The sequence below is a fragment of the Salmo trutta genome, unplaced genomic scaffold (assembly GCF_901001165.1).
Source record: "Salmo trutta unplaced genomic scaffold, fSalTru1.1, whole genome shotgun sequence".
Lineage (NCBI taxonomy): Eukaryota > Metazoa > Chordata > Actinopteri > Salmoniformes > Salmonidae > Salmo > Salmo trutta.
In genome coordinates, this window is record NW_021822808.1 from 31,392 (window position 1) to 44,954 (window position 13,563).

The 13,563-nt window shown below is 41.2% G+C and overlaps 2 protein-coding genes across 2 annotated transcripts in view; both read left to right on the top strand.

Moving 5' to 3' along the window:
• Positions 1 to 6,283, top strand: part of LOC115184965 (disintegrin and metalloproteinase domain-containing protein 12-like) — a gene marked incomplete at its 5' end in the record, with an annotated part of 34,011 nt that extends 27,728 nt beyond the window's left edge. Inside the window, 2 exons of the mRNA XM_029745544.1 lie at positions 4,583 to 4,947; positions 5,176 to 6,283. Coding sequence (XP_029601404.1) covers positions 4,583 to 4,947; positions 5,176 to 5,245 — 435 coding nt within the window. The remainder of the gene's footprint in view (positions 1 to 4,582; positions 4,948 to 5,175) is intronic.
• A 2,918-nt stretch (positions 6,284 to 9,201) lies between these two features.
• Positions 9,202 to 11,026, top strand: LOC115184966 (uncharacterized). Its single transcript, XM_029745545.1, has 2 exons — positions 9,202 to 9,806; positions 9,856 to 11,026. The coding sequence occupies exons 1-2, from the start codon at positions 9,721 to 9,723 to the stop codon at positions 10,853 to 10,855; spliced, it is 1,086 nt and encodes a 361-aa protein (XP_029601405.1). The 5' UTR covers positions 9,202 to 9,720; the 3' UTR covers positions 10,856 to 11,026.
• The last annotated feature ends 2,537 nt before the right edge of the window (positions 11,027 to 13,563 follow it).

A 13,563-nucleotide genomic window follows, 5' to 3' on the forward strand; every position in this document is an offset into this window, starting at 1 on the left:
TGGTACTGTATGGTACTGTAATGTACTGTATGGTATGGTACTGTATGATACTGTATGGTACTGTATGGTATGGTACTGTATTGTACTGTATGGTACTGTATGGTACTGTAATGTACTGTATGGTATGGTACTGTATGATACTGTATGGTACTGTATGGTATGGTACTGTATGATACTATATGGTACTGTATGGTACTCTATGGTATGGTACTGTATGGTACTGTATGGTACTGTATGGTATGGTACTGTATGGTACTGTATGGTATGGTACTGTATGGTACTGTATGGTACTGTATGATACTGTATGGTATTGTACTGTATGGTACTGTAATGTACTGTGTGGTATGGTACTGTATGATACTGTATGGTACTGTATGGTATGGTACTGTATGGTACTGTATGGTACTGTAATGTACTGTATGGTATGGTACTGTATGGTACTGTAATGTACTGTATGGTAGGGTACTGTATGGTACTGTATGGTACTGTACGGTATGGTACTGTATGGTACTGTATGGTACTGTAATGTACTGTATGGTATGGTACTGTATGGTACTGTATGGTACTGTATGGTATGGTACTGTATGGTACTGTATGGTATGGTACTGTATGGTACTGTATGATACTGTATGGTACTGTATGGTACTGTATGGTACTGTATGGTATGGTACTGTGTCGTGTCTTTGGGTACCATTAAACTGAAGATAGGTTTATCAATTAACTCCCTGTAATTATTATCACGCGATTAAACTGATTAATCGTTTAATTGTAATTAACTAGGAGATCGGGGCACCAAGAAAAATATTCAGATTACAAAGTTATAATTTTCCTAATATAACTTTCCTATATTATAATATAGGCCGATTATCTTCTGGTTTAAATGGTGTATTTTACCTCTAGTCCAGTCTCATTCCAAACGTCGTAAATTGTTGTATCTGCACGAACCCAGTCTTTACTAAAATCATCCATACATCAATTGTCTTAAAATCATTTATTTACTACACTAAGTAATTAACAGAAAACATACAAACAGTAATTATCGTCACAAAGGATTGGTATAGTAATGGCTAACAAGCATGGCTGGTCTGTTAGACAATGGGTCATAAACGGTAAGCTGAGAAGTTACACAGAGTTCATTAATATTAACAATTGACAATTGAAGGCTCACTCATTCGGGAACAATTGCAATCAATATATATTTACGCTCATGTGTCGTCGGGATCCCTTTGGAAGAGTTATGTTCTGATGGAGAGTTTGTCCGCGTTCTCTCTCTCTCTCTCTCGGTTAGAATGGATCTTTCAGAGCGACATTCATTAATGTCGTCATAGAATGGATGTGGTTGGTCTTCGCATTCGATGATATAATTTACTTAGCTGCAGACTAATAATTAATATCAAAGACTTGTTCTTATTCTGTCGATATCGATACTCTAAAAGTTAACCACGTGGTATAGTTCACTTTCAGTAGAGTACTTGGATGATAAAACCTAATGGCCATGGGCCTGGTCTGAAGAAATGTAAATCAGGGGGTGTTTTATAGTGCCCATAGAACAGGCTTGTCAAATGACGCCTGGTCCTGTATGTGTCCCTGGGGGCGTGCCTATGACTGAGCTAGACTTGGTTACAGAAATACAATTCTATCACATTAACATCAGTACATAGCATCTCAATGTATTACAAATAGCTTTATCCTTATTAATACATTTTATACAACCATTATGATGCCAGTCTCATCGCTGAGGCTATTATATAAACAGTATTATGGTAATATGGCTATATTGTCTCTTCTGAGTATCACAAAATTGTACCAAGCGGACCAGTTCGTAGCTGGAGTCTTCATCAATCTTCCATATCTTCTCCAGAACACACATGTCGCTCGGTTCTCCTTTGTCTCTCTATGAAACACATGTGGTAGTAGATTCTCCTCTTGGAATTTTTACAACCCTGGGTTGGGGGGGAAGGTAGGTTGGGTGATGGCACAAAGGGGGGGGGGGGTCAACTGTCCTTCCTGTACCCAAAGAGGCCAACGTCATGACAACTGTATGATACTGTATGGTACTGTATGGTACTGTATGGTACTGTACTGTATGGTACTGTATGGTATGGTACTGTATGGTACTGTATGGTATGGTACTGTATGGTACTGTATGGTATGGTACTGTATGGTATGGTACTGTATGGTACTGTATGGTATGGTACTGTATGGTACTGTATGGTACTGTATGGTACTGTACTGTATGGTACTGTATTGTACTGTATGGTACTGTACTGTATGGTACTGTATGGTATGGTACTGTATGGTACTGTATGGTATGGTACTGTATGGTACTGTATGGTACTGTACTGTATGGTACTGTATTGTACTGTATGGTACTGTACTGTATGGTACTGTATGGTACTGTATGGTAATGTATGGTATGGTACTGTATGATACTGTATGGTACTGTATGGTACTGTACTGTATGGTACTGTATGGTATGGTACTGTATTGTACTGTATGGTACTGTATGGTACTGTATGGTACTGTATGGTATGGTACTGTATGATACTGTATGGTACTGTATGATACTGTATGGTACTGTATGGTACTGTACTGTATGGTACTGTATGGTATGGTAGTGTATGGTACTGTATGGTACTGTATGATACTGTATGGTACTGTATGGTACTGTATGATACTGTATGGTACTGTATGGTATGGTACTGTATGATACTGTATGGTACTGTATGGTATGGTACTGTATGGTACTGTACTGTATGGTACTGTATGGTATGGTAGTGTATGGTACTGTATGGTACTGTATGATACTGTATGGTACTGTATGGTACTGTATGATACTGTATGGTACTGTATGGTATGGTACTGTATGATACTGTATGGTACTGTATGGTATGGTACTGTATGGTACTGTACTGTATGGTACTGTATGATACTGTATGGTACTGTATGGTACTGTACTGTATGGTACTGTATGATACTGTATGGTATGGTAATGTATGGTACTGTATGGTATGGTACTGTATGATACTGTATGGTCCTGTACTGTATGGTCCTGTACTGTATGGTACTGTATTGTACTGTATGGTACTGTATGGTACTGTATGGATCTGTACTGTATGGTACTGTATGGTACTGTATGGTATTGTATGGTACTGTATGGTACTGTATGGTATGGTACTGTATGGTACTGTATTGATCTGTACTGTATGGTGCTGTATGGTACTGTATGGTAGTGTATGGTACTGTATGGTATGGTACTGTATGGTAGTGTATGATACTGTATGGTACTGTATGGTACTGTATGGTACTGTATGGTATGGTGCTGTATGGTACTGTATGGTAGTGTATGGTACTGTATGGTACTGTATGGTATGGTACTGTATGGTACTGTATGGTACTGTATGGTAGTGTATGATACTGTATGGTACTGTATGGTACTGTATGGTATGGTACTGTATGGTATGGTACTGTATGGTACTGTATGGTACTGTATGGTATGGTGCTGTATGGTACTGTATGGTAGTGTATGGTACTGTATGGTACTGTATGGTACTGTATGGTATGGTACTGTATGATACTGTATGGTACTGTATGGTACTGTATGGTATGGTACTGTATGGTAATGTGTGGTACTGTATGGTACTGTATGGTATGGTACTGTATGTTAATGTATGGTACTGTATGATACTGTATGGTACTGTATGATACTGTATGGTACTATATGGTACTGTATGGTATGGTACTGTATGGTAGTGTGTGGTATTGTATGGTACTGTATGGTATGGTACTGTATGGTAGTGTGTGGTACTGTATGGTACTGTATGGAGTATCTAAACACTCTTTCCTTCTTAGAGAAACTATGTGTGTGTGTGTGTGTGTGTGTGTGTGTGTGTGTGTGTGTGTGTGTGTGTGTGTGTGTCTGCCTGAGTGTGTGTGTGAATGTGGAACATCTGTACAGTAGGTAACAGCCAGACTTTAATCATGATGTCATCCTTCTGCAGTAGATTAATAACACATGACGGATCTTCGTCACAATGCGGCTCTGAGGCTTAAATGGCAACCTATTCCCTTTGTAGTGCACTACTTTTGACCAGGGCCCAATAGGGAACCATTTAGGATGCACTAATACTGTCTGTCTGTCTGTCTGTCTGTCTGTCTGTCTGTCTGTCTGTCTGTCTGTCTGTCTGTCTGTCTGTCTGTCTGTCTGTCTGTCTGTCTGTCTGTCTGTCTGTCTGTCTGTCTGTCTGTCTGTCTGTCTGTCTGTCTGTCTGTCTGTCTGTCTGTCTGTCTGTCTGGTGAATGAGGGATGCTGTGGATGTGATAATACAGGCAGACAGAGCTCATATGAAACCTGGGGTACAATTAGGTGGCTTTGATCGCCCCCTGGTGGTGTGTGTGAGTCAACACTATCATCTGAGTCTACTGATCCCATCAGCTTTCAGTTCAGATTAAGTTTTGAACTGAATACCACTATACACACGTTCCAATTGGGACAATAAAGAGTTGGTTTGATTGCTTGATAGACTGATTCCTTCATTCATTAATTGTTTTGATTGGCGGTCGGTGTGTCTGTCTTCAATAGGAGTTGGAGAAGCCTAGTCCACCCCAGAAGCCCCTACCTGCCGACCCCCTGTGCAGGAATACCCAGAAGCCTTTGACTGCAGACCCCCTGGGAAGGAATATCCAAAAACCTTTACCTGCAGACCCCCTGGGCAGGAATATCCAGAAGCCTCTATCTGCCGACCCAATTGGCAGGAATACCCAGAAGCCTTTACCTACCTACCCCCTGGGCAAGAATACCCAGAAGCCTTTGCCTGCTAACCCTAACCCTAACTCCCCCGGAAGGAGTGGTCATCTGATTCGTAGCCCCATTGCTGTCGGAGTCCCCATCCCTGTACCTGTCCCCGGTGTCCCCAGGCCGCTGAGACCTGTTCCACACCACAACAGGTACGTCCCAGATACTCTGGACAACACCCAGCTATTAGATCAACTTATAGTCTCGCTTGACAGACTGTTACTGGCTGGACAAGGAAGATTTTCGTTCAGCGTTCTGAGATGAATCAATTTATCCAATCATGCCAAGAATACGTTTTCTAACCAGTCGCTTGTGAATTTCTGGACGTGATACTTAACATGTACTTTTAACATCTATCTCCCTCTCCCTCTCCCCCCCAGATCTGTACCTAAGCAACCCCCAACACTACCTAAGCCTCGTGTGATCGTTCACGCCAAGTTCAGCAGCTGAGAGCAGCTGGACTAAACTGAAGGGAATTAAAGGACTTTCTTTCTGTAAGACGATAAAGACATTTCACTTTGCACTATGAAACCTTAAAATGTGGTGTCTCTGAGTTCTGAATAATGGGGACGGACCGTTGGGCGGTTGGCGTGTCAGCGAGTCAGTCCCCTCCGTTGGTGCTCTGATGTCAAAGAGGTGCTATAGGTCTGAGCTCGGGTACATGTATGTAAAGTATTTATGTTTTGTGTATTTATTCATTAGTTACCACACAGCGCACTGTGCCAGACACTTGGGATTTCATTTGTAGCCTTTGTTTATTTTTTTGGTTTCTACTCTTAACCATTTGATTTCAATCATGGGGATATTTGAACCTGTTTTGATGGACAGGGAGCAAGGGGACTTAACAATGCCTGTCTCTGGAGATCTGGGAAGTTGTAAAGACCAACATGGCTTTCAATGAACTGGATTCAGAACAAAGGGAAAGACATCTACAAACATCAGAAAGGGCGACTTTCTTCTGCACTTGGGTTGACGGACTTGGGTTGCGTATGACGCCACCTGTTGTAAGACAACGGCATCACTGGTAAATCCTGCCGCAGGTCTTCCTCCATACAGTATACAGCCAGCTGTGTCTCCCTCTGTGACCGTACTATGTATGCACTGATGCTGAGAGACTGAGCCCTGAGGAACACCAATAACAACCTTACACCAACCTTACAACAACCATACACCAACCTAACACCAACTTTACACCAACCTTACACCAGCCTTACACCAGCTGTACACCAATCTTTGACCAACTATACACCAACCTTACACCAACAATACACCAATCTTTCAACAACTACAGTGCCTTACAAAAGTATTCATCCTCCTTGGCATTTCTCCTATTTTGTTGCATTACAACCTGTAATTTAAATTGATTTTTATTTGGATTTCATGTAATGGACATACACAAAATAGTCCAAATTGGTGAAGTGAAATGAAAAAAATAACTTGTTTCTAAATATTCTAAATAATAAAAAACTGTGTGTGCATATGTATTCACCCCCTTTGCTATGAAGCCCCTAAATAAGATCTGGTGCTACCAATTACCTTCAGAAGTCACATAATTAGTTAACTAAAGTCCACCTGTGTGCAATCTAAGTGTCACATGATCTGTCACATGATCTCAGTATATATACGCCTGTTCTGAAAGGCCCCAGAGTCTGCAACACCACTAAGCAAGGGGCACCACCAAGTAAGCTGCCCCATGAAGACCAAGGAGCTCTCCAAACAGGTCAGGGACAAAGTTGTGGAGAAGTACAGATTAGGGTTGGGTTATAAAAAATATCAGAAACTTTGAACATCCCGTGGAGCACCATTAAATCCATTATTAAAAAATTTAAAGAATATGGCACCACAATAAACCTGCTAAGAGAGGGCCGCCCACCAAACTCACGGACCTGAGAGGCAACAAAGAGACCAAAGATAACCCTGAAGGAGCTGCAAAGCTCTACAGTGGAGATTGAAGTATCAGCCCATAGGACCACTTTAAGCCGTACACTCCACAAAGCTGGGCTTTACGGAAGAGTGGCCAGAAAAAATCCATTGTTTAAAGAACAAAATAAGAAAACAGTCTTGGTGTTTGCCAAAAGGCATGTGGGAGACTCCCCAAAAATATGGAAGAAGGTACTCTGGTCAGATAAGACTAAAATGTAGCTTTTTGGCCATCAAGGAAAACGCTATGTCTGGCGCAAACCCAACATCTCTCATCACCCCGGCAGGGACGGGGAAACTGGTCAGAATTGAAGGAATGATGGATGGCGCTAAATACAGGGAAATTCTTAAGGGAAACCTGTTTCAGTCTTCCAGAGATTTGAGACTGGGACGGAGGTTCACCTTCCAGCAGGACAATGCCCCTTCGCATACTGCTAAAGCAAGACTTGAGTGGTTTAAGGGGAAACATTTAAATGTCTTGGAATGGCCTAGTTAAAGCCCAGACCTCAATCCAATTGAGAATCTGTGGTATGACTTAAAGATTGCTGTACACCAGCGGAACCCATCCAACTTGAAGGAGCTGGAGCAGTTTTGCCTTGAAGAATGGGCAAAAATCCCAGTGGCTATATGTGCCAAGCTTATAGATACATACCCCAAGAGACTTGCAGCTGTAACTGCTGCAAAAGGTGGCTCTACAAAGTAGTAGTTAGACACACTCAAGTTTTCCGTTTTTTGGTTTTATTTCTTGTTTGTTTCACAATAAAAATGATTTGTATCTTCAAAGTTGTAGGCATGTTGTGTAAATCAAATGATACAAACCCCCCCAAAAATTATATTTAAATTCCAGCTTGTAAGGCAATAAAATAGGAAAAATGCCAAGGGGGTGAATACTTTTGCAAGCCATTGTATATACACCAACCTAACACAAACCTGACAACAACCATACACCAACTTTACACCAACTTTACACCAGTCTTTCACCAACCTTACACCAATCTTTCACCAACTTTACACCAATCTTACACCAACTACACACCAATTTCACACCAACCTTAAAACAGCTATACACTAACCTTACACCAACCTTACATCAATCATACACCAACCTTACACCAACCTCACAAAAACCTTACAACAACCTTACACCAACCTTAGAACAACCATACACCAACTTTATACCAACCTTAAACCAGCTATACACCAATCTTACACCAACTTTACACCAATCTTACACCAACCTTAAACTAGCTGTACACCAACCTTACACCAACCTTAAACTAGCTGTACACCAACCTTACACCAACCTTAAACTAGCTGTACACCAACCTTACACCAACCTTAAACTAGCTGTACACCAACCTTACACCAACCTTAAACTAGCTGTACACCAACCTTACACCAACCTTAAACTAGCTGTACACCAACCTTACACCAACCTTAAACTAGCTCTACACCAACCTTACACCAATCTTAAACTAGCTGTACACCAACCTTACACCAACCTTAAACTAGCTGTACACCAACCTTACACCAACCTTAAACTAGCTGTACACCAACCTTACACCAACCTTAAACTAGCTGTACACCAACCTTACACCAACCTTAAACTAGCTGTACACCAACCTTACACCAACCTTAAACTAGCTGTACACCAACCTTACACCAACCTTAAACTAGCTGTACACCAACCTTACACCAACCTTAAACTAGCTGTACACCAACCTTACACCAACCTTAAACTAGCTCTACACCAACCTTACACCAATCTTAAACTAGCTGTACACCAACCTTACACCAACCTTAAACTAGCTGTACACCAACCTTACACCAACCTTAAACTAGCTGTACACCAACCTTACACCAACCTTAAACTAGCTGTACACCAACCTTACACCAACCTTAAACTAGCTGTACACCAACCTTACACCAACCTTAAACTAGCTGTACACCAACCTTACACCATCCTTAAACTAGCTGTACACCAACCTTACACCAACCTTAAACTAGCTGTACACCAATCTTACACCAACCTTACACCAACCATACAGCAACCTTACACTCAGCAGCCGACCCAAGAGTTATCTCAACACCCACAAGCACTACATATATAGACACTACATAGCCCTACATAAGCACCACATAAACACTACATAGCACTACATAAAACACTACATAGCACTACATAAACACTTGATTGTGGGATTATGTCACACCGTCAGTGAGAAGTAGGGCTACCTAACAGAAAGGCTAACAAGTGGTAATTGGAATTGAACACTACGGTTAATAAGCAAAACAGAAACCTCTTTAAGAGGTGGAAAACCATTCATTTTGCCATGGAAGTAATTCATTGGCTGTTTGTACCTGGTGAAAGAACATTTTTACATTTTTACATTTTTTGTCATTTAGCAGACGCTCTTATCCAGAGCGATTTACAGTAGTGAACGCATACATTTCATACTTTTTTTCCCTCCGTACTGGTCCCCCGTGTGAATCGAACCCACAACCCTGGCGTTGCAAACACCATGCTCTACCAACTGAGCCACCCGGGTATAAAGAAGGTTTCGAGGTTGTTTTTAGCTTACTTTACTCTGATTGTGTATCACCACTGACACAACCACAATCCTCCAACACTGACTCTCAACTCTCACGGCTGATTACTGCTTATTATGCACAGCAGGGCCAACGTTCGCTAGCAAAACGCTGTCGAACGTTGCAGATAGAAATGCCACAAATAGAGCTGTAGTGTTTTCTTATTGTACATGTCAGAGAGGGGTGAATGAATGTTACAAAACGTTGGGTTCTGCTGAACATGGCCCCCGGTTTTTAATTTGCCATTGTGCCAATGTTAGCCTGATTAAATCAGATTGACTTCTGTTGTAAAATGTGGAGTGGCTATACTGAGGTGTCGTTAATTAAGATATTACACAGTTATTACACAGTCCAGATGTGTTATTACACAGTCCAGATGTGTTATTACACAGTCCAGATTTGTTATTACAGTCCAGATGTGTTATTACACAGTCCAGATGTGTTATTACACAGTCCAGATGTGTTATTACACAGTCCAGACGTGTTATTACACAGTCCAGATGTTATTTTAGTTATTACACAGTCCAGATGTGTTATTACACAGTCCAGAGGTGTTATTACACAGTCCAGACGTGCTATTACACAGTCCAGATGTGTTATTACAGTCCAGACGAGTTATTACACAGTCCAGATGTGTTATTACACAGTCCAGATGTGTTATTACAAAGTCCAGATATGTTATTACAGTCCAGATGTGTTATTACACAGTCCAAATGGGTTATTACACAGTCCAGATGTGTTATTACAGTCCAGATGTGTTATTACAAAGTCCAGATGTGTTATTACACAGTCCAGAGGTGTTATTACACAGTACAGATGTGTTGTTACACAGTCCAGATGTGTTATTACAGTCCAGATGAGTTATTACAGTCCAGATGTGTTATTACACAGTCCAGATGTGTTATTACACAGTCCAGATGTGTTATTACACAGTCCAGATGTGTTATTACAGTCCAGATGTGTTATTACAGTCCAGATGTGTTATTACACAGTCCAGATGTCTTATTACACAGTCCAGATGTGTTATTAGAGTCCAGATGTGTTATTACAGTCCAGATGTGTTATTACACAGTCCAGATGTGTTATTACAGTCCAGATGTGTTATTACACAGTCCAGATGCGTTATTACAGTCCAGATGTGTTATTACAGTCCAGAGGTGTTATTACACAGTCCAGATGTGTTATTACACAGTCCAGATGTGTTATTACAGTCCAGAGGTGTTATTACACAGTCCAGATGTGTTATTACACAGTCCAGATGTGTTATTACAGTCCAGATGTGTTATTACACAGTCCAGATGTGTTATTACACAGTCCAGATGTGTTATTACAGTCCAGATGTGTTATTACACAGTCCAGATGTGTTATTACACAGTCCAGATGTGTTATTACAGTCCAGATGTGTTATTACAGTCCAGAGGTGTTATTACACAGTCCAGATGTGTTATTACACAGTCCAGATGTGTTATTACAGTCCAGATGTGTTATTACAGTCCAGAGGTGTTATTACACAGTCCAGAGGTGTTATTACACAGTCCAGATGTGTTATGACACAGTCCAGATGTGTTATTACAGTCCAGAAGTGTTATTACAGTCCAGTTGTGTTATTACAGTCCAGATGTGTTATTACACAGTCCAGATGTGTTATTACACAGGCGAGATGTGTTATTACAGTCCAGATGTGTTATTACACAGTCCAGATGTGTTATTACACAGTCCAGATGTGTTATTACACAGTCCAGAGGTGTTATTACACAGTCCAGATGTGTTATTACACAGTCCAGATGTGTTATTACAGTCCAGATGTGTTATTACAGTCCAGATGTGTTATTACACAGTCCAGATGTGTTATTACGCAGTCCAGATGCGTTATTACAGTCCAGATGTGTTATTACAGTCCAGATGTGTTATTACACAGTCCAGATGTGTTATTACAGTCCAGATGTGTTATTACAGTCCAGATGTGTTATTACAGTCCAGATGTGTTATGACACAGTCCAGATGTGTTATTACACAGTCCAGATGCGTTATTACAGTCCAGATGTGTTATTACAGTCCAGAGGTGTTATTACACAGTCCAGATGTGTTATGACACAGTCCAGATGTGTTATTACACAGTCCAGATGTGTTATTACAGTCCAGATGTGTTATTACACAGTCCAGACATGTCTTAGTCATGTCTTTATGTCATAAAACTCAGAAGATATGAGGCGACTATTTTATTACATTATTGTATGGTTTTTATTACAGCGTGAAGGCTGTAATTGTTGACAGTATTGTTCAAAACTTTTCATTCACACTGTTCAACTTTATTTTAAACACACACATCTTGTTCTCAAATATCTAGATGAAAAACTTTTGTCATGTCTATCTAGTACTTAATCTCTTGGAGGCAGAGATCCATAGATTCATAATCAGTTAGTTTTACCATGACCTTCTATTGTGTTGCACTAGTTTTACGTTGTTTACTTTGCTGTTTGAAGGTCTTGTTGCCATGACACCAGTATTACTGTCCTGTGTCCTACCTGTCCTGTGTCCTACCTGTCCTGTGTCCTACCTGTAGTCACACCAGTATTACTGGCCTGTGTCCTACCTGTCCTGTGTCCTACCTGTCCTGTGTCCTACCTGTCCTGTGGTCTACCTGTAGTCACACCAGTATTACTGTCCTGTGTCCTACCTGTCCTGTGTCTTACCTGTCCTGTGTCCTACCTGTAGTCACACCAGTATTACTGCCCTGTGTCCTACTGTACCTGTCCTGTGTCCTACCTGTCCTGTGTCCTACCTGTGGTCACACCAGTATTACTGTCCTGTGTCCTACCTGTCCTGTGTCCTACTGTACCTGTCCTGTGTCCTACTGTACCTGTCCCGTGTCCTACTGTACCTGTCCCGTGTCCTACTGTACCTGTCCTGTGTCCTACCTGTCCTGTGTCCTACTGTACCTGTCTTGTGTCCTACTGTACCTGTCCCGTGTCCTACTGTACCTGTCCCGTGTCCTACCTGTCCTGTGTCCTACTGTACCTGTCCTGTGTCCTACTGTACCTGTCCTGTGTCCTACTGTACCTGTCCTGTGTCCTACTGTACCTGTCCCGTGTTCTACTGTACCTGTCCCGTGTCCTACTGTACCTGTCCCGTGTCCTACCTGTCCCGTATCCTACTGTACCTGTCCTGTGTCCTACCTGTCCTGTGTCCTACTGTACCTGTCCCGTGTCCTACCTGTCCTGTGTCCTACCTGTCCTGTGTCCTACCTGTCCTGTGTCCTACCTGTATGTCCTGTTTGAAAGTTCCTTTTTGTCTGTGTTACATAGAAAACACAATATGTTACATGTAAACACAACACGTTATCATGGACAGATCGCTTTTTGTAAGATAATTATTTGATACGCTTTAGTGTCTATGTCAATACGCTTTAGTGTCTATGTCAATACACTTTAGTGTCTATGTCAATACACTTTAGTGTCTATGTCAATACACACAAACTTTTGAACACTTGATCAGTATCAGTAAAATGTTTTTTTTAAACACTAAAGTGGTCTTGTTATTTTTTGGTCTATTAAACAACTCAGACTAATGTTGTCCGCTGACTTCTCTTCCCCTCCAACAAATGGACGATGCTTTGAAACAAAACTACGTCATTCATTTTGAAACACTTAACAAATAGTGAAACTGTCCATCCCGTTTAGAAAGGTTGCGTATATGAATACAGAGGAAGTAATTGCCTTTCTTTTCAAACTGTTTTCAAGACGTTTCTGTTGCACCTGATCCCAACTCGTTTCTGAGTCAACGATCTGCTCCGTTCTCTAACAGCAGCTTGACAAAGACTTTATAGTTGTTCAGGAACGTAATCTGAATGTCAGTACAGACATCACATCTCTTTATGACTGTTGTTGTCGTGAAGTCAGGAAACAGTACAGACATCACATCTCTTTATGACTGTTGTTGTAGTGAAGTCAGGAAACAGTACAGACATCACATCTCTTTATGACTGTTGTCGTCGTGAAGTCAGGAAACAGTACAGACATCACATCTCTTTATGACTGTTGTCGTCGTGAAGTCAGGAAACAGTACAGACATCACATCTCTTTATGACTGTTGTCGTCGTGAAGTCAGGAAACAGTACAGACATCACATCTCTTTATGACTGTTGTCGTCGTGAAGTCAGGAAACAGTACAGACAGACAGACAGACAGACAGACAGACAGACAGACAGACAGACAGACAGACAGACAGACAGACAGACAGACAGACAGTACATAGGACTC